The 25,151-nt window shown below is 44.6% G+C and overlaps 1 protein-coding gene across 1 annotated transcript in view; it reads right to left on the reverse strand.

Annotated features, from left to right (window-relative positions):
• Positions 1 to 2,603: 2,603 nt before the first annotated feature.
• Positions 2,604 to 25,151, reverse strand: part of alk (ALK receptor tyrosine kinase) — a 301,016-nt gene continuing 278,468 nt past the window's right edge. The window contains exons 19-29 of the mRNA XM_041061252.1: positions 24,432 to 24,545; positions 22,592 to 22,778; positions 15,423 to 15,513; positions 15,036 to 15,100; positions 14,811 to 14,940; positions 14,436 to 14,533; positions 11,489 to 11,581; positions 6,669 to 6,770; positions 6,197 to 6,331; positions 5,054 to 5,144; positions 2,604 to 4,490 (exon numbers count right to left, since the gene is read on the reverse strand). Of these exons, the coding sequence (XP_040917186.1) occupies positions 3,396 to 4,490; positions 5,054 to 5,144; positions 6,197 to 6,331; positions 6,669 to 6,770; positions 11,489 to 11,581; positions 14,436 to 14,533; positions 14,811 to 14,940; positions 15,036 to 15,100; positions 15,423 to 15,513; positions 22,592 to 22,778; positions 24,432 to 24,545 (2,201 nt within the window). The 3' untranslated portion in view covers positions 2,604 to 3,395. The remainder of the gene's footprint in view (positions 4,491 to 5,053; positions 5,145 to 6,196; positions 6,332 to 6,668; positions 6,771 to 11,488; positions 11,582 to 14,435; positions 14,534 to 14,810; positions 14,941 to 15,035; positions 15,101 to 15,422; positions 15,514 to 22,591; positions 22,779 to 24,431; positions 24,546 to 25,151) is intronic.

Raw genomic sequence — 25,151 nt, forward strand, 5'->3', positions numbered from 1 at the left:
AACATCAGCACTTTGTAGAGGTGATCCCTTATGGGAGCCAAATGGTCTTGGTGAGACCATGAAGTAATAGTCCAGTCTGCTTTATAGCATGATGGAAAGCAGCACTGGCACAGCTGGCATGCAAGGAGTATAGTTTGCTATCGCTAGCAAACACATACTGGCAGCTATACAATCCCCTACATTTGCAGACATGTTTATAATACAGGGATAATCCTGCTGGGGTCTCCATTCACCCTGTCAGGGCTTATGTGCAATAATGACCAGATCACTGTACATAATCCTGCTTATTGCACAACTACTTTACCAAAGTGAGCTGTAATGATTTGACACAAAATATTGAAAATGATTTTTTTTTAAACTGGCAAACTTCAAATTGTCGTCAAATTTTTAACTGTCCAGGTTGTTCTCTCAGTCTGTCCAGTGAGTAGAACTAACTCCAGTTAACTCCAGTCCTGTGCTGGTCCTCATCCCAGCCATATGTCTGTGAATACCTAACTAGCTGCAGTCTACGTCCCTGGACAGTGTTTGACATGATAAACTCAGCTGTGATGTTTCTTTAAATGTTGCGTTAACATCATGTTAATACCATTTCATCCTGTCTCTGACAGAGTCTGTAGAGTCAGTTTATGCATCATGTTTGTTTTCTTTCTGTAAGAAGCAATTTTTTTCCAGTAATCCAACCAAAGATTATATACAGTAGTAGTCCAGGCCTCTAATAGTGGGCTAAATTACTTTTTCATGCAGTCCTGCTGTGTAGTAGAACACTTTCTGTGCCTCATTTGTTACACAAATACATTCTGTAACAAATTTGCACTAGAAGATAGAATTTGTCAAATAATACACTTTAGAAACTTTGAGTGTAAATGAGCCAATCTGAAGATGTCAGGGAGTCTGAGAGACTCAGATCATTGTTTCCCCTTATAGTAAATTACCCAGCAGCTGTCTGCTCAGGTAAATAGGATTTCGTGTGGCGGCTGATGGATCTCAGTGATAAACTGAAACTTTGCTGATCTGATATAAGGTCATGTTAAACTGTGAGGCTCAGTGCAACGTAACATAGGTTTCATGGTGTTAGTAAATAGCTGGTGAACAGACTCCACATCCTGAGTCCATCACCGCCAGAGCCACTTTGTGTCATTGCTGTGCTGCCAATAACATCTGAAGTTACTGCTGCAGGAGTGCTGCAGTAATACAGACATGGCAAAAAAAGATTGTATCTTGCAGTTAACAGCCCTATTTCTGTGCATAAACATGATGTTAGAGTTTTAAGATAAAGAACAGTACTAGGGTTAGCAGTTAGGGGATGTTGCACTAAAGGAGCTGCTGTATGTCTGTGGTTGCTGACTGTTAAAAAAAATTTAACAGTTATTATATAGTAATTTATTAATTTTGGCGAATGTCTTCTGAAGGGCAATTTACAGCTTTTACCAGAGCCATAGTACAATACTTTATAATTACAACATTTACAGGTGCAGTTCAGTTTTTTTTTTTTTTTAACATCAAACGATGGAGATGAGCTGTGAGGGGAACACACAGAATTAATGCATTTAACACAGGTACTGGAGACAAAGAAAGCAAGAATACTTTTCAGTGGCCAATATTTACCTTTGCTCATTGACTTGGCCCAAAGGAACGCATTTGTCTTAATCAGCCACTGAGTGTCATGACACATGCATGACAGCTCATCATTGCTTTACAGCAGATGGACTGACAGGAATGCCCAATACAGTCAAGCAAAAGCGTCAAAAAAGTGACACGTATTGTCGCCATTCGACGGCGCCACACTTGGGGCGTCATTTGATAGATACAACGTATGTAAGTGTCCTTAAACTGAAAGAAGCAGACTTTAAACACAGACAAAGTGTTAACACCACTGTGTGTGTGAAAATGAGCGGAATGAGACTCAAACTGGTCCCGGGTTTCATTCACATGTGGAGCAAAAGCAATTTGTATTCAAACTTTTCACTCAGACTCATTTGTATTCCACAACACTCATCCTATAATAGAAAAGATAAAATATGCAAATTTAAGAATGTAGAGAGCTTCGAGATAGCAATTTGAAGGTTAAGATTGATTCAGCAATATCCACTGTGTTTCTGTATCCAGACAAAAAGGGGAAAGAAACATTTTTACTTAAACAAGAAATGAATTAATAAAGGTTACTGAAAAAGCCATAAGTAAAGAGAAGCCAGAATGGAGTTGTGAACAAAAGGAGAGTCCACGGAGCGGTGCTTTCAATGGCACCAGGAGCAACGAGTTATTACAAATCTTCAGCAATAACAAAAAGCGGAACTCTTAAATGTTGCTGAGGCTGGCTTGTCTTTAATCCATTATATTCTTTTGTCAAATATTCTCCCTACTTATCTCTACTTATCCATCCACTCCACCTTAAAGGCCACCTTAAAGGACACGACTGATTTTCTGTGTCAGTGTTGTAACACCCGTTCGCAATAATTATTTAGAGTTTTCATTTTTGGGGGGGACTGTTCAAAATTCTTTTTGTTAGGCATTTCTAAAAATAAATTTATGGGGCTTAAAAAAAAACTTAAGTGAAAACCAGTTGATGTAAAATGAATTTGTTTAAATTTGAAGACGCGTGTTTAATAATAATTTATCGCCACTACCAAATAATAAATAAACAAATGAATAAATAAACAAGCAGGCAAGCAAACATCAACAAACACATTTTCCCAGTATTTTTTTTTTCAGTATAAATGTCTCTGGTAATCCAGGCTCCAATTCAGTGATATTCTTGAAAAATAGTCTGATACAAGTATTTTACCACGCTGCTGTTTTCCAAAAAGGATGTGGAGAAGGAACAGTGTGAGGGTTCTGCAGTAGAACTGACACATGTGGCTGGCAGCTGTAGACACCGTGCTACAGTCAAAGTGGTCACAGAAGTTGGTGACTCACAGTCTTAAGTCTGGCAAAATATAGAGATCTGAATGCTCACAATAGTCCATTTTCATAGATGACAAAGCTGTCCCCCCGTCCTCCTGTGCCATAAACTCTCCATTTTTCATTCTCAGTGTTCTCACTCACTCACGATCCCTCCAGTGTTGAAAAAATACTTTTTTTTTTTTTTTTTTAACTCTTAAAACTAGCCTTTACTCTACATTTGCCTCCCAAAGGTTTTTAGTTGTCTGATGTGCTTTAGCATCCACTGGGGATTTAACACACCTCCAGGGTTCTCATGGGAAAAGCCTGATGGACTCATCCAGCTCTGTTTCAGTGGGATGGGTTCTTTCTGAACTGGAGGAAGAAACCAAAATGGTGGGACGGTAGGGGTGGTTTAAAACAATCTCTGTCCTGACAGTGTTTCCTGCTGTGGTTCCTGGACGCACAGTCTTCAAAGACAGGGCCTGAAAAAGAGACCAGCAGTACAGGCATTTGGGCTAAAGCACGGTGGCGTTGTGGCCCTCCATCCTGGGCAGCCTGGGGTCCTGCACTGTCCCCATGGTGACAAGCAGTGGACGGCTGTCCTCGGACATACCCGACCGACCCAGGGACACAGAGGTGGGAATAGAAGCTCCCCTCTGGTGAGCTGCTGAGGAGGGCATGGAGGTGCCCTGTTGGGAGGGAGGGGGCGGAGGAGGGGGGTTGGGGTTGACGTGGGCGGCCTCCAGCGGCAGGCCTTGCTCCTGGTAGCCGTAGCCGATGTTCCCACAGGGGAATCTTCTCAGTCTGTAGAGGGGAACTGGGGGCAATGCTGCCGAATCTAAAAGCAGAGGTGACTGGGCAGCAGGAGGGGGTGGTGGGGGTAACAGAGGTCTACAAAGGCCCTGCTGCTGCTGATGGTGCAGCAGCTGGAGTTGGTGCTGCTGCTGGAGCTGATGCTGGAACTGCTTGTGCTGATGCTGGAGACCCAGCGCCCCCGCCACCTCAGCCACCGTCCGGCCCACATGCTCCTGTCCCTCACCAGGCACCCTGCCACCGCTGCCCCCTGCTCCCCCCACCCCTCCCTGCCTCTGCTGCTGCTTCCTCTGCTGCTGCTGCAGGAACCAGGAGCCGTATGTGGGGTTCCAGAGACTGGTGCTCTTCCCGTTGTGGCCCTCCTTCTCTGGCGGATGGCCCTGAGTGAACGCCAGATTAATGTGGCCCCCCTCAGAGCTGGGCTGGGTGGTAACATGAGGTCCCTTGGCAGTGAGTGTAGAGGTGGCTGTGGAGGTGGTGGCTGTATTCATGGTTGTCATGGTGATGGAGGTCTGCGTGTGAGGCTGCTGGTGCTGGTGGAGGTACAGCTGGGTCTGGGCTGATGTCTGTGCTTTGGCCTCCGACGCTGTGCTCGTCACAGCTGTATGTTCTCCGCCTCCACGGTTCTCCTCTGTAGGATAGGATGGTGGCGGCTGAGGAGCCTCCCCGTCAGGCACCTGGGCATTTACCAGCACAGTTGGAGCTGAGGCATCATCAGGGCGCATGGGAACACGCTCTTCCTCCTCAGGGACTGGTCCATACTCTATAGGCAGGGGCACGGTCACCACATCAGGGTCCTAAAAGGGGGAAAAAACCATCAGGAAATCAGAGCTGTATTTTTTACTGTTACCAATATTCCATTCATGGAAGGGATTAAATCTAAATCATGATTTGATAGAGTGAAATTTTATTTTTCTTTGACAGTGACATCTAAGTGTTGCATTGTCTGACACACAGGTTTAACTGTAGCTGTAAGGTGGACACATAAAGCTGTTCCTGATAAATGCCACATCACTTTGGAAGTCATGATTATAAGAGAAAGTGACTGTGTAATTTCAAATTTACTATGTATGTAATGTGAGCAAACTCTATTTTTTTCTATGAGAAACTAAATGTAGTAATTAAAAGCTGACTCTTCTGTGGCTAGGTAAGAAGAAATGAACCCAAGGAAAATCACAAGCATCATTTTCCATGATTCTTTTCAAACCCATCTTGTCTTATGGCTTGTAGATTAATGGATAGAAAATAATCACTATTCATCCTCAATAAATATTACAATGAGATATGATGCTCAGATTGCTTGGATCTCCTTCATATTTACATGGCATACCTGAGTCCACACTGTGCACTGTTCAGTTACCTGTAAGCAGTAGTCAATTCTCTCCAGGATAGTTGAGAAGTTAGGTCTGTCCTCAGGCTGGTGCTGCCAACTCTGAGTCATTATACGGTACCTAAAGGTACACATGTAGGTGCAGATGCAAACAAGCAGAAAATAGTTAATGCAAACATTTCCTCCTGTCAGTGTCGATGCAGAGAAAACAAAAAGAAAACAGCAGCTGACCAGCTCCGTCTCCCCCGCTGATTTAACAAATGCCAGAATGATCTTTTCTGACGAACATTCTTAATCGTCGTTTTAATCACATCAGGCAGAATTAAAGTGTAACCTCCCACCAGTTTGAGTGATTGTGTTAAATGGGCGATGCAGATTATAGGAACAAATGAAAGTGAAGTTAAATTCTGAGATATAGTTTTAATTGCTGAACTGATTCCAAGTGGAGTTTGCTGCTTTAAGTAATCGGTGTGTCCTGTTGTGAGGCTGTTTCACAACTTCAAATTAATAGAACACCACAGGGCGATGTTTACTTTTAAAGAAAAAAAAAAAACACATTTATAGAGACCACACAAGACAGGCTGCAAAATAACATGAGGAGTAATCTGCAAAGCTCTGGCAAACAGGTGTGAAGGATAAAGCTGTGAAGTCACAGAAAGGCAGGGAATGTGTCTGTGAGAGAAAGAGCGAGAAAATGTGTGTGCGCGCATCTGCCCATATATGTATTATCATGGAGTTCACATGAGAGGCGGTATCTTAAAGAGAGAGTTAAAAATACAGTGTGGTCTGGACATGTTTTTTCAGCCCCTATCAGCTCCCCATGACTTCTTCCAAATTGGGAGGCAAACATGAAAGAAGCCGTTGTGTGGTTTCCATATTGAAAGCACTGAGAGCAATCTCCTGTTAAAATTTTCTGTCGCCTTCTAGGTCACAACTTGTTTACATTGTCAATATGAAAATTATCGGAGCCTTTCATGTCTGCCTCTGTGTTAGGTTGTTTTTTTTTTTTTCAGATGCTGCCTGTGTGTACGTGTTGACAATTTCTGCACCACATACAACGAAGCATCTTTATGTTATGGACAAACTTAATCAGAGTTCACGTGATCACATTTTTATTGTAGACATGTGCAGCATACAAACACATTCAGCCTGTGGGTGTGAATCTGCACTTACACTGGCCCAGGGCAGTTTTTAGGTGGGTCCATTCTTCCACCGTTGGTTACAAACTCCAGCACTTCTTGGTTACTGCGACTTGGATATGGCATGTAGCCCAATGAGAAGATCTCCCACAGCAGAACCCCAAATGACCTTAGAGAGGCAGATGATGAGGGGAGCAATTAGTTACAGGGAAGGAAAGAGAGTGGGTGAGACTGAGGACAGTCATGTCATAAATTACAAGCATCATCAGAGCTGAAGTGGTAAAGGATGAAAGCAGAGGACAAGAATGAGACAGAGACAAGGAATTAAAAAAAAAACAAAACAAATGGATTGGGCTCAAAGGCAGACGGAGGAAGGTGAAAACAAAGGGAGAGAGCGCGGGCAGGTTGGGACAGCAGACGTCTGTGAAATATAGGAGGTGAAATCCCACTGAGGCAAGTTCTGTCCTCCCAGAGGCTGGTTAAAGATGAGAGTGAGGGATTCTCACCACGTGTCCGTTTTAGATGTGAAGATGCCCTCCATGAAGGCTTCCGGCGGCATCCATTTCACTGGCAGCATGGCACGCCCACCCTTCCTGTAATAGCTTGCCCTATGTGCGCGCACACGCACACGCACACGCACACACACACACACACACACAAAGCACTGAATAGTAAAATGCTTTTCAGACTAACCATGTTGCAAATTGTTTTTTATTTGCCCAATAAAAATAAAAAAGGGAACAACTGTTAAATGGAAACCAGCATTTATAGTTTGCAGCATCATCACCATGGCGACACTACCCCCCCCCCCCCCCCCCCAAAAAGCAGAGGGTTAAAAGGAAGAAAAATCCTCACATCCAGCAATTAACTCACTGTTTGTCAGAGGCTGTATCAGCTCTCTGATCCAGTCGCATTCTCAGCTTCCTGGTGAGGTTCCTGTTGTTGGGTGTGTGAGACCCTCTAAGGACTCCTTATCTCACCAAAGAGGGAAAGAGGGAGATTTTTTGCCAGGCCGAGCCCTGTCTGAGGTGGAGAAATTATCTGATGTGATCTGATTGCTGGTGCTGATAGAGGTCGGTGTGCCCGGTTCACCTCACCCTGCTTGAGGCGCACGGCGAGGACCGACATGAACCGGGCACCACGTCCATCATGTGGTGTCCACACGGACAAATACACACATATCAACGTCCCAGATAAGTGGCGTCAGCTGTGTTTGGCTGGGAAAAAGCATCATTTGCCTTTGCAGAGGAGTCAATCTGTTTTCCCCAACTGAGTTTGTCATAAAAATGACACTTGATTCCCTAAGCACTTATTTGTAAACACAGCAAGAGCCTCATAATAAATGGGAGTGTAATAGGCTGTAGATACAGGTTTGTGCCTGGAACGCTGCCCGTTCAAATCCCTGAGTCTTTTACTGAAGGAGCAGCAGTAACACTCACTTGGTCTTTACCTTCAAAAACTAGACAAGTAAATGAAGCACCAACTGTTCTGCTGGAGCTGCATATGGCTGCACAGGAAAGGACTGTAATTACAGTGGGCAGCTCCCAGGTGTGAATGTGATGGAGCACAAGAACAGAGCATCGTGCTCAGTTGGCGTTCCCTGGTCAAATAAAGCTAAAAGAAAAAAAAAAAGAAAGAAGCCATAACCTCATCAAAAACAGAGTGGCAAAGAATAAAAGACAACTGCAGCTTGGATAAAATATTGGACAACAAACAAACCAAAAAAAAAAACTTGGCAGCCTGAGCTCCTCAGATATGGCATCCAAGGTCTAAGGAGGATTTCAAGCTAATTTCAAGTGGTGTTATTTCTCACCTGGGGCCAAAATGTCTGAACTTCTGCTAAAAGCCAAAACTATGAATGCCTTAGAAGTAATCTGTAAAATTAAATCCAGAAATAACGCAACTACAGCAAGTGCCAGGAAGCTAAAACTCATCTATTTAATTCCAAATCCAGGTGAGAAAATTAAGAATAAGTTTGAATTCAAAGCAAATAACAAGAACCAACACTCATCACTTGGTTTAACAGAGAGCTACAGCTGTGTAACTTCAGGGGAGCAGAGAGCAGAGATGAATATAGATGATGTGCTGTCAAATATGGCTAAAGGGAAATACATACTTAGAAAACTATTGGCATAGTCTTGAGGAAAATTACACATAATCAATGAAGCAGAAAAAACAATTACTAGTTCAGTCTATTTGCTTGACAGATTAGCTAAAAAAGATCACCACCCAGCCCCTTAATCTATCACTTAGAATAACACAATCAATTTAGTGATGGGTAGCAGTTACCTCCCTCATTTTTAGGCCTACAATCTGAGACCTGAATCCTGCCTCCCTCTTCTCTAATGTGCCCTGCCATTACTACGTATTCCTCTAATTTTCCTGTCTATCCCAGTAAGGAAAATAGTAAGGGAAATGGACTGTGTTTACATCAAAAGGTGCAATTAGATCAAGCAGCTGTGGCAGTGGATCCTTCGCTTGTTGCTCTGTGAAGCCTGATTGCTGTGATAAGGAGTTTACAAATAAGCTGGCTGCCACTGTCGCCTGCATTTTTTTTTTGGTGCAATATATTTACAGTGGCTGCCTTCCCTGACCTCTGTGAGTGAAAAACATCTTTAAAAAAAAAAGATGGCCCAACCACATGAAACTTTTGTACACTGCAATTCAGTCCGTTATCTGTGCAAAGCTGCAGTATTTTGAAAAGATTGAGGGACGGTAAAATGTAGAGCATAGAACTGATAATCCCCCCTATCAGTGGATCGACCTCTTTTTTTTTTTTTTTTTTAGCATGGGGTTTATGGACATATTTAATACTACTGCCAACACAACCAACACAGAGTGAAAGCTGAGCTGCAGATTAGGGAGGCTTAAATACTGTCTCAGGAAATCTATAGCACAAATTAAGATGTTTTATACGTGTGTTTTTGTGAGCTATGCTGTGAGCAGAAGGGAAAGTGGAGGATAGAGAAGCGTTAGAGGGAAAAAGTAACAGTCAGAGACAAAGGCACAGAGCAGGCTGTGGTGAATGGAAAGTGAGATAGAAGAACATGCACCTGAGGACACAATGTGGAGCCTTACACTTGTGTCTGTTCATTGTGTTGAACGTTTTTGTTTATGGTTTGTGTGTCTGCTTGAGTGTGCAGCAGGCTGACATTATTAAATATAACCTAAAGTCATACACCATTGTTAATAGTTCCTGTGAGAGTTTGGTCATTTAAGGCAAAATACCAACTCTTTTCTGAAAGCACAGTGAATTTCTCTTCATAGTGGCAGCTGTTTACCTTAGGATGATTACTGACTGGCAGCTATTGTTTACCCAGCTTTTTGTTTACCACCACATCACTGGTGCGCAAGCATGCGAGTGAGACTGTGTGAGCGAATTTGTGTGCGTGTGTGCGAGAGGAAGCCCACGGAATACCACGTGCAAGTACGCCTGTGGCTCTCGTCCCAGAATATAAAAAGCTGACATTAAGCTTTGTCCTGGTCCCTCACTGTGACACCCGTCCCCTGTGACGGCCTCAAAAGGACTCCCATGTCCCTCGTCACATAGCAGGAGGGCCACATCATGAAACAGCAAAAATAACACACCAACGGCACAGCATTGTGTGCAAAACAACCACCCCTCCCTCTCAACATAACAATGATAAAAAAAAAAAAAAAAATAAAAATAATCCCAGTCCCAGCACCACGGCTCCAGGCTGAGAGATAAAAACAAAATCACAGTGAGGCACCTGAAAAACTGACATCAGCAATTAAATCAAGCGCTCCTAATGCGGCTCCCCAGGGGTATTGTGCAACAGCCTTTTCCGAATGCTCTGAGAGTGACTTTGCTCTCGTGTGACTTTCCATCAGATGATTCGAAAGTGCTGCGTTGATATAGCTGAATGTTGTGACATATTTCCCCTGCTCTAATTTCATACCAGATGAAAGGCTTGGGAGATTTCCCTGCTGGATTGTGCATTCATTTAAATGGTGTCACGTGAAACTGTGGTAGCTATATTAAAAAGTTTGAGCTAAGAATAATGAGATGCCGCTGGGGCTACAGATGAGCTGATGTAGATTAAAAGAAGGCAGCAGTACACCAGTGCGATGGAGAATAAAAACACTTTCACAGCTCAGCTTCAGCATCCACCGGTTTAAAAGACTCCATGATAAGTGCCTCAGCCTTTACAGGGACAAGCAAAGAGCTGGTATTTGACTGATATAGTTTCAATTTGATTATTTTCATCTTTGATTGTAATAATGCTTTCAGACAAAGAGTCTACGGTATGACATACGATGCCCTGTTAGTGAATTCATATTTGTAAATCTGAAAGTGTTCAGGAGCCACACATGCAGCTTCGTTTCAGCCGCTCGTCTTTATACCAAATGATACCAAAGGGAATAAAGAGATCTCATGTTGTCTGTGTCACTGAGTCCAGCTTTCTCTGGACTGCATTCACTCACTGCTGCTCAGAGAAAGAGTTTTTGTTCTGCTCTTGCATTTTGATTTGTCACGTCCTCCAACGGCTTAAGATGAGCTATATTGATATTCAGAGCCAAAGCAGGAAGAAGTGAAGACTTTCTTGTGACAAATAAGGTAAACTTCCCATAACCTTAACCAAATGGCATTAGCTGCCCAAACATAAATACACTGTAAAAAAAACGTTGTGGTTCCAGGTGCAACACAGCAACAACTTCTGACCACATGCAGTAGTGATGCTGGGTGATCTCAGAGGTGCAACAGACTTCAACCTTTAGACCAAAGAAGGCAGTGACAGTCTGGTATTAAGCTCCTCTTCAAGCATACAAACGTCACATCACATAACACTCATATGAGCTGTGTTTTAAATATTCATATGGGTTGTTTTGGTGTGGAGTCATTAAGAACTGTTGGTTAGAAGTGCAGTGTTGAGGCTGTGCACCCTCTGAGCCGACATGCAGAGAGGCTGCACAAATGTAGGAGAGGTGCTGATGTTCAGTATCTCTGCAGAATGCTCAAGATGAAACTATTCATGAGTCTCTCAGTGACTAAAAGTGACTGTCTCTGATATATACCTTTGATGTTATGTTCATATATGACTGTAATACCTCTGTCCAGTCTTGGGGATACTTTGTAGACGTGGTCTTTGTCCTTATCACAGCTGGATGCTAACTGGATGTTTCTCCTGATATTTGTTTTTCACAGATACATTTTCTATCTTGTTTCTAATTTTGATATGAGCTGGGCCTTTACATGGTCTCTGGTCCTTATCTAGACTCAAACTGAATTCTCCCTGATCAGCTGAGACAAGGTGGGGCTTGCCTGTTGTCTTACATCAGTCAGTCATCTGTGCTGGAATTGTACCTGTAAATGTCTCGAGCCATCCCAAAATCTCCAATCTTGGCCACACGGCCTGCTCCTTTGCAGGTCAGCAGACAGTTCCGAGCTGCAATGTCCCTGAAAGAAGAGAGAACAACACACAGAGCGTCAGGTCGCTGCATGTACTTACTGCTTGGATTTGATGGAGCTTGGCCACTTTATTAGAACACAGTAACTCAGCAGCACTGTAAGTCCGCATTATGTGATTTATAATATGTGGGGGGTTGTACAGTGAATATACTGACATTCACACAGCTTGGCCCATGCATTTTTCTCTTCCCTAGTTTACCATGGTTTCTCATATATTTGCATCTATAAGACGCTCCATGTGTAAACACCCTCAGATGCTCCCCTGCTGGATCTGAAGTTCAGTCTAACTGTCACGTTGCCCTGGGCAAGCTGGCAAAGTGTATAGTTTCCTACAGTGCCTTTATGACTCTGCCCACATGGTGTATCCAGAGAAAAAAAAAATTGAAATGTTCCACAGAATATGCGGGGATGTGGGTTAGATGAGAAAATTCATAAAATTCATATCTGCACTGTGCTGGGCTGGTTATTGTTTGAGAAAATACAGCAGTTCACACAGCATGCTCTACTCCTGTCTGGGGAAAAGGAAATAGAGCCCCCACGCTGCATACTGCTCCCCGGGCATCTCACTTTCTTAACATCTTAAGAAATGACGTAGTGAGCACGCTACTCCTTGTCAGACTTAAGACAAGTGTACACTCGGGCTAATAAATACCCAGGATTTAGAATCAAAATAACATCATTTGACACGGCACGAACTCGATCATGAGACAGGGCTGGAAATGAAAAACTAGCAGTGATATAAACAACACGACTAAGCTCTGTGAGTGTGTTAGACAGCACCACATTGTTTTGATGTTTGGCCCACACACACTCCACACTGATTAACTTGGATGAGAAATGACACAATGAGGATAAAGTTGTAGTTCAGACTGATTTAAACTGAGGGCTTTCTCAGACAGGGACTACACTCTGCATGGTCGCCCCCACTTCACTTTGCCAGAAATGTTTGGAACTGTTCAATGTATAATAATATAGCACTATTTTAAGTTGGAAATCAAATAATTTTGTATAAAAAAACATGTCTAGGGCACCAATTTGCTTTTCTTTTTAAATCTAAGAAGATGTGTTTTTTACTTTGCTTGAGTCCAATTCAGACTGCAGCAGATGAGTGACTGTCAGTAAGCTGAGTTATCAAACCAGATACAGAGAATTTCCTATTCATGAAGACGTACTGCAACAATCAATCCATTTAGGGCCATTTCAGCAACTTCAGGAAGACTGAATAATTTCTATCATAGCACGACTAGGAACAGCATGTGGGAGTATGTACACAAACACAGACACAAACACTTTCATACGATCTTTTCTCACGAGGTGCTGTAGCTAAATCTAAGCAGTCCTTGATTAATGGCTTGGAAAAATGCATGCAAATGATTTGCTTTTTGGTTGTAGGCAAGGACGAGCCTTGAAATGCAGCAGCATCTGTCACGGACACAGAGCTATTGCACATGCAGCACAGCGATGAGAACACAGGCTATTATTAAAACAATGTTAACTGGCCACATACTGTAGACCTTATTTACAGTAAATTTTAACTGCAGCTTAAAGATCCATTTCACTGCAGCACTTAGAGAACAGCCCGCGTTATTACTCTATTTTAACACCTGCTGTTGCAATAAACTAGCAGGTTCGCCAGAGCACAGTGCTTCTTTTCAGGTGGATATAATCCATTGTGAGCACCGAGCCTGTTGTAAAATAAAGTAACCAAAGAGTAACATTACAGGATCCACTGGCCAAAACACACAGAAGTAACACCACAGAAATAAGCGCAGAGACACACAAAAGCCAGAGTGAGCTGTTTTCAGACAGCATTAACCCTGTGATTTAACCTGTTGGAGCACACCACAGCTCATCTTCCAACCCAGTAATCCCTGAGAAAAAGCCTCATTTTCTGAGTAGCGGTTACTCCTCCACCATACCTCATTCACCTGCCCTTTACTCGACCCAGAGTAAACACACTTCCATAAAAATTGAAATTGGCCTCAAGGACAGTGTTAGGGGGAATTTTAATACAGGTTTGAAGGCAGAAAGGAAGGAGGAGAAAGAGAAAGGAGGGGGAGAAAGGAGCTCACGAGCCTCCGGAGGAGAGTCAGCCATTAGGTGGATTGATGGGGCTTTACTGTGCCATGTTGGGGCAAATAAGGTTTAATAGGCCTTGTTTGTCATTGGCCAATTCCTAGAAAGACAGACACGAAGGAAGGCGGATGTGCTTTAATTGTCTTCATGTGACTGTAGCGCAATTGTGACCTTGTCCCATTCTGACATGTGCTTGACCTTCCTCACGGGACATCCATGAAGAAGACATTTGCAGGTTCAAGAGAAGGCTTTTAAATTTCTTTAGTCACATCCTCAGGTTCACCGACTGCTGTGAATACAGATATGGAGGGGGACATTCTGTTGACTTGTGCCTTGGATACAGACCGTAAAATGGCAAGCCGGCTACCCCATCTGGCTGCTCTGACGCTAAACTCATCACTTGTCCTTTCTGCTATCATAAGAAAGGCAAAAAGCATGCAGAGTCCATATGTTACGGTTGGACGGATGCAGTCAGCTCATAACTCTGAGTAGAAGTCAGCAGACGAATGTTTGTCCAGTTTGTATGTTTTCTTTTGCATATTTACACTCCTTATGTAGGTGTATCCATATGTACTATTTATTACTCATATTATATATATGTTGTCAAACAGTTTGTTTTTCTTTCTGTGTCTCTGATCCATTTAGTTAGGAGGACTACAGGCCACAGGATACAGTTCATCCTTTCATAATCACATGCTGTTATGTATCTATGCCAGCACACTGTTGTTTTTGCACATGCAAAATGTTTGGTCATCTGGTGAAGTACCTGTGTATAAACTGGTTCTCCTCCAGATACTGGCAGCCCTTAGCAATGTCTCTGGCCACGCTGAGAAGGTCCACCATGGTCAGGCTGGACGGGTGCTCCTGATCAAAGAGAAAGAAGACGGAGGAAGACCCAGAATGGTCTATTATCAGAGACAACCCACTTAAAAAATCCTGAATAGAAATAACTGTAACACCAAAGATTGGTTATATGACACATATCTCAAACACATCCACATTAAAAATACAGCAAAAAAATTCGTACGATTCTGGGGGTTAATGAGAGGAACAGAAGTGGCCACTTAAGCTGGTTTTGAAAAATGAAATGCTCTACTCTGTAACAATGTGCATTTAAGTGGAATGCAGCAGTGTGTCTCACCAGTCGGGGTCTGGTCTCCCTCAGGAAAGTTTTGAGGTCTCCTCCTGCCATCAGCTCCAGCAGGATGAACCTGGGCATGAGCTGCAGACTCACTCCTATACAACGCACAATGTTCTGGTGGCTGAACTTACTGCAGGGACAGAAACACAGCCGGGAAATGTGCATCAGAAATGACGAGAGACGATGAGAGACAGGATTTTTGTTCATCATCTAAGTGGCTCTTACCTGATGATTAGAGCCTCCATGAGGAAGTCCATCTCATCTTGCTCAGAGCAAACCTCAGGAAGAGTCTTTTGTAAAAAGAGACTAAATCTTAGTGGAATAGTGGTTGTAAGCTGTGCACATAGTAATTTTACTTTGCATGTAGTGCCTAATGAAAAGAGGTGATTCAGTATTGATTCGACAAAGCTTTTAACTACAAGAGCTATAAAAAATGTAACTGACTGCTAAATGCTGAACTTCATTCTGAGAACAAGTATTCTTAGTACAAAAGTGGATGATGTGAAATTAGTTTAGAAGGCCCTCAGGATCTGATTAGTTTCAGTCAAAGTCTGACCTTTGAAAAACAGGAAAAAAAAAAGTTATTTTTTCAGAGACTGGCTAAGAATTCACCTTGACTGCCACCTGCAGTGGACTTGGTTCACCTGGTATTCCCATGGCCAGCCCTTCATACACTTCACCAAAAGCACCGTGACCCAGACCCCTGGAGAAACACAAACACATCTATTATTTATTATTACTTTCATATTTTAGGCATGAAGCTGAACTGTCACACACAGAGACTAAAACAAGAGAAATGTTTAAGCTGAGATTTGTAGGCTGAAGACATAAGCAACTAGCAATAAGAGTTGTACAGATGACTTATACAGCTCTCATTACATGCACATGTAGTAGTTCAACTCTTAAAGTGATTATGCAGAAAATTTAAAGTTAACTTTTGTGGTATTTCTGTTTGGGTAATTGAAAATTGCAAGTCAGCACTGTCTGAGAAAATGGACACATTGGCCGTCGTGCAGTCGTCCGCTACATCGGTCTCAAGGGCTCATCATGATTATTACCTCTCCCCCAAGAAAAAGAAGGAGCTCTGCAGTCACCATTTTGACAGTGATGATGGCGTCATCGCTGCTGAGGACCACTGTCTGGACGTCCAGGACACTGACTTCTACAAAGAAGGGATCCAAATGCTGCATGACCACTGGACTGTGTGTGTTTATGTAGGAGGGGATTATGCTGAAAAATAAATGTGCTAGGTTTTCTCAAATGAATTCCTTTTACCTTAGGCCACAAACTCATGACTGACCCTTCGTAAATACACCTGCATCCAAAGCAAGATGATCTATGGAGTTAAATACTGGGCAAAGAAATGAGGGCCAAGGAGGAAATCAACAACAGTGACTTCTTTTAAACTGCTTGGCAGAGATGATAGTCAGTATTCTAAATTAGCAGCTCACGAGCTTTTCAGTCCACAAAGGAAACTGTCTTTGTGTGGCATCTTATTGCAGATGTCAAATTGCAGAACTTTGAATGGTGAACTTTGACACCAGCTATTTCATCTGATTCATGACTTACATAGCCCTGGCTGCTGGAAAATATTCATGAGTCCACAAGAAAAAGAATGAATCACAAAGACGAAGAACCAGAATGATAAACTGGTGAACTATAAACACATGAAAGATGCATTAAAAATTGAAAAGAGCCCTGCAAGAATCATTCCTCAGCTGCTCGGATCACTGCAGTACACCCATACACTCTGAGACTTCACACTTATAACATTAATATTTCAGGCTTTATTCAAACTGCTACTTCACCCACTATGCTGCACTCCCTCTATTAGAAACTCTCAATGCAACGATATAACACTGGGATTATTCTTCACCCATGTGCATATTCCGGTCAAACAATATTGGGGACTCCGCTGACGTCTTCTAAGTGGTTTAATAATGAACAGCCAGGTACACTCGTAGCCGAGCCAAAAAACCAGGAAACACACACTGAGCTTACTCCTTATTATTTTCTTCAAAAGCCCCCCCTCACCCAGACATAGCTGTCTCCTAACAGCCTGATCTAATAACATGTGAACTAAAAATGCCTGACCAAATATCACAACTGGAATCAAATCATAAACAAATCCTAACATTCTATCAATATGCATACTCTACTAGGGAATTTAGAACAGCTGCCCCCTAAATAGCATAGCTATTTAGAAACAAACATAAATTCCTACAAGAGTCCTTTAAACAGGATTATCTTCAGGAAGAGCTGGCAGCTGGACCAGCTGCGCCACCGGTCTCAAGTAAGTCTTCTTGCCAACTCTAACCTCAGCTGTTCTGATGCACCCATCATCACTTGCATTCAGCTTCACCACCCTTCCAATTGGCCAATGAGCACGTGGAAGCTGGGGGTCAACAATCATCACAACTGAGTCCAGAGGGAGATGATCTGTGTGTTGTCGCCACCTCTGGCGTGTTTGAAGAGTAGGTAAGTAGTTCCTGATGAACTGTTTCCAGAAGTGGTCAGTCATCATCTGGCAATGACGCCAGCGCCTCCTGTTTAGGGTGTCGGCAGCATAAGTGACTTGGGGGAAGAGAGGCATCACGCCGCCCCATCAACAACATACTGGGCGTCACTGGGTCTGGATCGGATAGGTCCGAGGATACGTATCCTAGAGGCTTGGCGTTGAGGATGCCTTCCACCTCAATGAGAAGTGTGAGCAGAATCTCTTCTTGGAGTGCTTGCGTACCTATGACCGCTTGCAGGGACTTCTTAACTGATTGAATCTCTCACTCCCAGGCGCCTCCGAAGTGGGGAGATGCTGGTGGGTTAAAACAGAACTTGTTTTTGTTTTTCTGCTAGTACCTTCTGCAGCTGTGACTCCATTGCTGCAAAGGCCTCCTTCAGCTCCTTATCTGCCCCTCTGAAGTTGGTCCCCTGGTCTGAAAGGACCTCAAAGGGGGTACCTCTACGTGCAATGAACCGCCTTAGTGCTAGGAGGAAGGCATCAGTGTCAAGGCTGGTGAGCAGATCCAGATGTATGCATCGCGTTGTCAGGCATTTAAAGATGATTCCCCAGCGCTTTTCACTACGCTTACCAGCCTTGACCACGTACGGCCCGAAGCAGTCCACGCCAGTAGAGTAGAATGGAGGCTTGAGCAGCCGCAGGCGAGCCGAGGGCAAATCTGCCATTCTTGGCACTACTGGCTTTCCTCTCCACTTCATGCAACCAGTACAGGCTCGCTGATACTTCTTAATAGCCTGCCGTCCCTGCAGAATCCAGTAATGACACCTCATCTCTGCAAACACCCTGTCAGGCCCGGGGTGGTGTAATTGGGCGTCTGTGTCCTTAATGAGGAGTTTGGTGATTGCTTGGTGGGGATCCAACACTATCGGGTGAATGCCAGTGGGGTCAGACCTGTCAATGCGGCGCAGGCATCCCCCAACCCGCATAAGACCCATGTCTGGGTCTAACTCTGGAGCGAGCGTACTCAGCCTACTGCTGGGGGGTACTGGTTTGCCTACTTTGAGGCATCTGACTTCTTCAGAGAAGCAGTCTGCTTGGCTGTTCCTTAATAGATGAAGTTCTGCATCTCGAAAACTATACAGAGGCGATGCAGGGTCAGCTGCCGCCCCATGAAGAGACTGCTGCGTAGCCTTTACCAGTTCCCTCCAGCTGCTGAACTGGGTGATGTCTGGTATCTTGAGTGGTGAGCTCGTCTGTGTGAGGCCACAAAACACACTCTGTTTTAACTCACTACTGTCCTCAGGCCCCGCAGTGCCTGGACCTGATGGCCATTCATCCAGCGGACGTCGTCGGAATGCTGGTCCCTGGATCCAACGACTTGATGGTGTTAACTCAGCTAAAGCCTTGCCGCGTGTGAGATCGTCGGCTGGATTATTAGTGGTATCCACGTACCTCCAGGTGTGTGAAGCAGTCAACTCTTGGATCTCAGAAACTCGGGTTCCAACAAAGACCTTAAACCTGCATGATGGAGATGTCAGCCAGGTAAGAACTGTTGTGGAGTCAGTCCATAAGATGGTCTGGGAAATACACAAGGTGAGCTCTTTGTGAATGAGGGAGGACAGCTGGGCTTCTGTCAGCGCTGCACAGAGCTCTAACCGTGGCATTGACTGCTGACGTTTTGGGGCCACCCTGGACCTTGCCATGACAAATGAGACATGAGTCTTATCATCACTTGTGGAGGTGAGGTATGCTACTGACCCATATGCTTGCTCTGAGGAGTCACAGAAAACGTGGAGAGTGTACTCGGTGGTATCAGTAGCAGACTCCAATGGTGCATAGGTTGGAGGGATGGAGATATTGGCTAGCTCGGGGAGCTCCCTCTCCCAGCTAGACCAGGCCTGGAGAATGTCAGGAGGGAGGTTTGGATCGTCCCAGCTCCTCTTCTTTGCCCACAGTTTCTGGACCAGGACCTTGGCCCGAGTAGTGTACGGGATAATGATCCCAAGCGGATCATACTGGCGGGCGAGCACCTTTTATATGTAGCGCATAGTGGGGGTCTCACTCTCTGGAGGCTTTGGCTTGTAGCTGAGCCGATCAGTCGGACAACGCCACAGCAGGCCGAGAGCTGGCTCCTGTGAATCGTTGCTCTTCTCGGTGAGCCACAGCTCCGTGCTCTCAGATCTGGCAGTGGAAGGTAAATGGGAGACAACTGATGGTTCACTGGAGGATTGTGAACCATCTGGACCCTGTAGCGTCCAGCCAAGTGCGGTGTGAATGGCTACAGGTCCTCCCTTTGGACCAAACCCGACTGGTTCAGTGGCAGTGATCAGGTGAGTATGATCCGCACCAATAAGCAGCAGTTGTTATACCTTACTGAAGCCCTGTATTTGCAACCCCTTCAGGTGGTGGTGGCGTCTCTGGAGCGCAGCGATTGGGTAGGACTGCTCTGTCAGGGTGAGTCGACCCGCTGTGTAGGCTCTCTCGACCGAATGTCGTTCTGATGGTGTTGCCAGAGAGGCTACATGGAAATCCACCGATGCTCCAGTGAGGTGAATAACATCCTGGCGAACAGTCCGCAGGTTGAGGGACTCAGCTCTGCCTCTGAGCCCCAGGTCGCGGACGGCAGCTGGCAGAATTATGGTGCGTTCAGTCCCATCGTCGAGGATTGCATAGGTCTGCAGTGATTTGGCTCCATGACTGATGATGATTGGCACCACCTTGAGGTATACTTTTCCTCCTTCCATAGAGCTAACAACAGAGCTGTAGTCCTTTGACACTCACTACATGGTTTCTTTAAGGTGCAGCTCTCTTGGTCGTGGTTTGTGCGGCCGCAGTTCCGACAGCTCTTGCCATCTACTATCCACTTCTCAATATCCTGTGTTGAGCGTTGAGTAATGTCTGGACACTGTGACAAATAGTGCTCTGTACTTTTGCAAAAAATACACATTCTTTTAAACCTTTGTTGTTTAAATGCTTGTCGTGGCATTTCTGCAGATCTGGACTGGTCAGCGCCGTGGTACACAGAGACAGGCTGAGTCCGAGGTCGGGGATTAGGGATGGGTCTGTCTCTCTTGGTAGGATGTGCTCCTTCAGCTCGATAGCGTTGCGCCAGTTTTGCAGACAGTCTCTGAGCCTCCGCCTTCACCTTGAGCCACTCTGCAAGGTCTCTGAGGTTGTATGGGTTTAGGCTGCTGGTGCTAAGGCGGCCTCGAACTTGCAGATGTTCCACGAAGTTGTCTCTCATGTGTCTGGGGAGTTTGCTAAGTAGCCGGTCAACATGGCCAGTAGACATCATTTCTGTCCCATTTGGTCCCTCTAATGAAGTCAGCATTCCTACCAGCAGATCAACGTTGAGGGCAAAGCTCTGAAAGCCCTTTGGGTCTCCTGGTTTGAGATCGGGAGAGTTCAGGATGGCTGCAATCTCACTTTGTGCCAACTGGTGTGGCTGTCCATACTGTCTCTGTAAAGCTTGCATGGCGGTTATGTAGGGTTGTACATAATGCCTGCATGACTGAGCTATTAACTTCATCCAAGACCAACTGTTCCATACGCACACTGTATTTATAATGTTCAGAAAGTTCTGTATGTGGATCGAGCAGATGGTCCAAGGCCATTTTTAGGTCAGCAAATTCTCTTTCACTGTCATGTACCAGCTTAGGCAGTTCAGGTACTGGAACCGGCTGCTTGGGGAACTGGATGGTGTATGGTACCTGCAGTGATGTGTAGTGGGACTGGGGGCTGGACTCACTACGGAGAGCTGCTGTGGGCTGATGCAGGGTGAAGGCAGGTTGTGCAGGCACTAGTTGATAAGCTGGCTGAGTTGAGGGGGCAAGTTGAGGCTGATACTGTTGCACATGGAGGTTCTGCGGTTGTGATGGTGGATATGGAACTGTTGTTATCTGGGCAGATTGATACACTGGTTGTGCAGACATGAGTGGAGGGTGTTGTGGCACTGATACAAAATTTACTGCTGCTGCAGGCATGGGTTGGTATTGAAGCTGTGCAGTGGGTGGCACTCTGCTGTGTGCATTGTTTACCGGCTGTATATACGGCTGGTTAAGCTGATAGCCAGATGTAATTGGCATCTGTGAACTTGCATAACTCACTGCTTGTGATGCTTGAGGAGTTGGCTGTAATATAATCACCTGCAGGGTGGTGGGGGGAGGCTGCGTCCACGCAGTCGTCACAGTTGATGGCAGAGACTGTGTTAGTGTGTAGTCCTCTTGTCTACTACCTTATGTAGGAGTCAGTGTGGCTTGGAATTTTAGTACTGCAGAAGTGGAATGTGGCAGCATAGACAGTTGTGACTCATGTTGAAGTATGCTAGCTGATCTAAGCTGAAGGGTGGATGGTTGTGGCAGAGGGGTGCTGCTGTGGTTAGGAGAGCCTGACCAGGGTAACTGATATGGTGGGATGTTCACCTTGTGGTTAACTGATGGCTGCTTGGACAGCACTGGAGAACTTGGGCTGCTTGGATAGCACTGTTCTGGGCTCATATAGCCTGCTAGTTGGCTAGGTGAATCTTTGCCGTGCATCGTCGTGCTCCACTCACTCATCATGCCGGCTGTTCCTCGTACTGAGAGACGATCGGGGATAGCGTGCGCACCGTGTGGCTGGTCCCCTATGTGCACAGACTTTGGCTGAGTGACTGCAGCTGCTGTGCGCCGACGCTTTCTCTTCGGTCTCTGATGTGGACACCGAGAGGAATGAGGGACTGTGGCAGGCTAACTTGGTAGCTCCCTAGGTGAGTTGGAAGCTGTCGTTCTTGTCGGCGTGTCCATTTGCCGTCACAAGTGAAGTATTCGGCTCGAAGGACCAATATTAGAAACTCTCAATGCAACGATATAACGCTGGGGTTATTCTTCACCCGTGTGCATATTCTAGTCAAAGAATACTGGGGACTCCGCTGACGAAGTGGTTTAATAATGAACAGCCAGGTACACTCATAGCCGAGCCAAAAAACCAGGAAACACACTGAGCTTACTCCTTATTATTTTCTTCAAAAGCCCCCCCTCGCCCAGACATAGCTGTCTCCTAACAGCCTGATCTAATAATGTGAACTAAAAATGCCTGACCAAATATCACAACTGGAATCAAATCATAAACAAATCCTAACATTCTATCAACATGCATACTCTATTAGGGAATTTAGAACACCCTCTATGAGCCCAACCTATTTTAAATAATTTGTACTTGTGGATTTTTATTATAATTATGACAACTATAAGAGAGAACTGTGTCATTTGTCACGTTTGTTGTTCATGTAGACGGGTGTGTTCAACCCAACACCTCCACAGGTTTTGTGGAATCTTGAATCTTTTACCTGGTGAGGGAGATGTTGCGTCGCGGCACCTCCTTCAGGTCATTGACCGATGCCGTCTTGCCGCCGAAGCAGTAGTTGGGGTTGTAGTCGGTCATGATGGTGGAGGCCCGCAGCTTACTGAGCTTGCAGTCTGGACTCTGCAGCTCCAGCTGAATAGACTGCAGCTCTGTGTGTTTACGCCTGTACACTGGTGAGGAGAAAATGAAAGAAGGAGCTTCATTCCACCACTGAGATCTCCACAATTTAAAAAACAAACAAAACCTTGAACTCATCTTCTTGTAGAAAATTAATACTAACAGCCAAAGCACACAAAGTGAAAAGCTTTTACAGTTATTATTTCTCTAAAGACCTTTTGCTTGTACAGCAGCAATTTTTATGAAACTGAATTCCTTTGTGTCTGTGAAATATTGATTGCTCTCTATCTGATACCACAATTTTCTCTCGAAAGTATCCAGATACATGGTACATGTGATTGCTAGACATGCAATCACATGTACAATGCATAAGAAAACACGGTAACAAGCACAAAACCAAGACAACTAACACTGTCCTCTTTCATGCTGCACACTAAACACTTTGTCGAATAACCCACAGTGTGAAAACACACACACACAGTGTCAGTGTCTGGCCTTGTCCCTCTCTGATGGCCCTTAGCAGGTTGTTGTCAGAATGGGAGGTGAGCCTCGCGGCCGGCACAGACATTAGTCTGCCCGCTTTTAGGCTATTACAGCCAGACATATGCACTCATTGAGCCATCATCTCCTCCACACAAAACCGCTCTCACGCATACAGACCGACGCCGCACACACCCAGACTCCCACCTACGCTCTTGAGCACACAGCGGTTGTTGAGGTGGGAGCAGAGGAGGTGTGGGACTACCTCTGTGATGAATGAAACGTGCTAATGATGGATGGCTGCTTCGCCCGCGGCTGACAGCGCTCGTACATTAGAAAGCACTTGGTAAATAAATAACTCCCCTACACACACATAAGCATGCGCACGTAAATACACACTAACAATTCTCCCGGTGTCTAATGTGCTCACAGCCCAGGTCAAGGCGTCTAGAACGATAAAGACTGTGTGTTTTTGTGTGCGTGTGAGTGTAAGTGTAAGTGTGAGACAGAGAGAGGGAGAGGACATGTGTCTGTTGTGCAAACAGAAGACAGAAGCAGAAAACACACATTACAATGGGATGTGAACATCTCAGACATTTAGTCACGCAGTTCAGCTCTTTATGGTCACTAACAGCTAACTACATAATTAGTTAATCATCTCATGAACTCACAGATGTTTCAAGCACTGCACTCTACAGGGGTCAAGAACCCGGCTGGAAAACCACAGTTTTAAACTGAGGATACATTCACATTGTATGTAACAGCGCTTGGTAAACCTCACCAGTCATGTGACAGCTTGAAGGGTGGAAAGGGTGATTAGTTTTCTAATCAGCAACACACACTGCCTTCTAACATCCTATTGGTCTGCTTAAGAGTGGAAATTCCTAAGATACATAAGAATAAGATTCCTGGGTAATCAAAAAAGTGCCCCGTGTATCTCATGCAGCATTTTTGCTAGAAAGACTGAAATATGACATGAAAATGATTGTATGTAGAATATTGTGTACTGTTGGACAGATGTAGGGATCTGAAGGTCACCACTTGACAATTTGTGCCATTATTCTGTACACACAAATATGACAATTTTCATCCCAAAAAATACAGTTTGAATCACAACACTGTTCACCCTCCAGAAAAATATCTGCTTTTGATATTATTACCATCAATAAAAACCACGTTGTGTCTCAGTAGCATAGAGCCACTGACTGATGTGTGACAATACTCACTTATCATGACTCCGGATACAGCCAGCAGCAGGGCAGCGATGAGGGCTGAGGTGCCAACGGACAGCCCCAGAGCAAGGCGGGAGAGAGACGGCTGAGAAGGCACCTGGGACATCCCTACAAGACAAGGGGAAACAACAGCGTTGCACAGTTGTTATCTTCCCCAGAGGAGTATTAACATTCACTTCGCCACTCTGATCCCCAACTTAATTAATGATGTGAAAGCGATGACACAACAGAGCTTAGGAGCAGTGACGGTGAGTGCATGTCAATTCCTTTTCAGTGGTGAGGGGGTGATCTCATTTCACTTGTCTAAGCCAGGGAACAAATCTGCACACCGAGTGAGACCATATTGAGATTTTGACCTTTTATGACCTAGCATCACAGAATTATCTACTGCTTGTCATTACCGAGGACAGATTTGTAAATCACAGGACAAGGAGACATCCTAGGTCATTAAGATATTATTGAGATGGTAAAAGCCCTGTTATTTGCTTCAAATTATGAAGCGACATTCTGCCATATTAATTCATTTCCAATCTACATTAATATATTCATTATTCATCTGAGATAACAAATCATAATTGAAGAGGCAATTCTATGTCCACAGGGGTTTGTCTACATTCCTCTGTCACAGTTTAACCCAAGAAGAAGACAAAGACCTTGAGTGAAAGCTGATATTTAGCCAAGGTTGACACGGTCTAATGGGCAGAGCCGACTGCA

This window comes from Toxotes jaculatrix, chromosome 17 (genome assembly GCF_017976425.1).
Source record: "Toxotes jaculatrix isolate fToxJac2 chromosome 17, fToxJac2.pri, whole genome shotgun sequence".
NCBI classification, from domain to species: Eukaryota; Metazoa; Chordata; class Actinopteri; family Toxotidae; genus Toxotes; species Toxotes jaculatrix.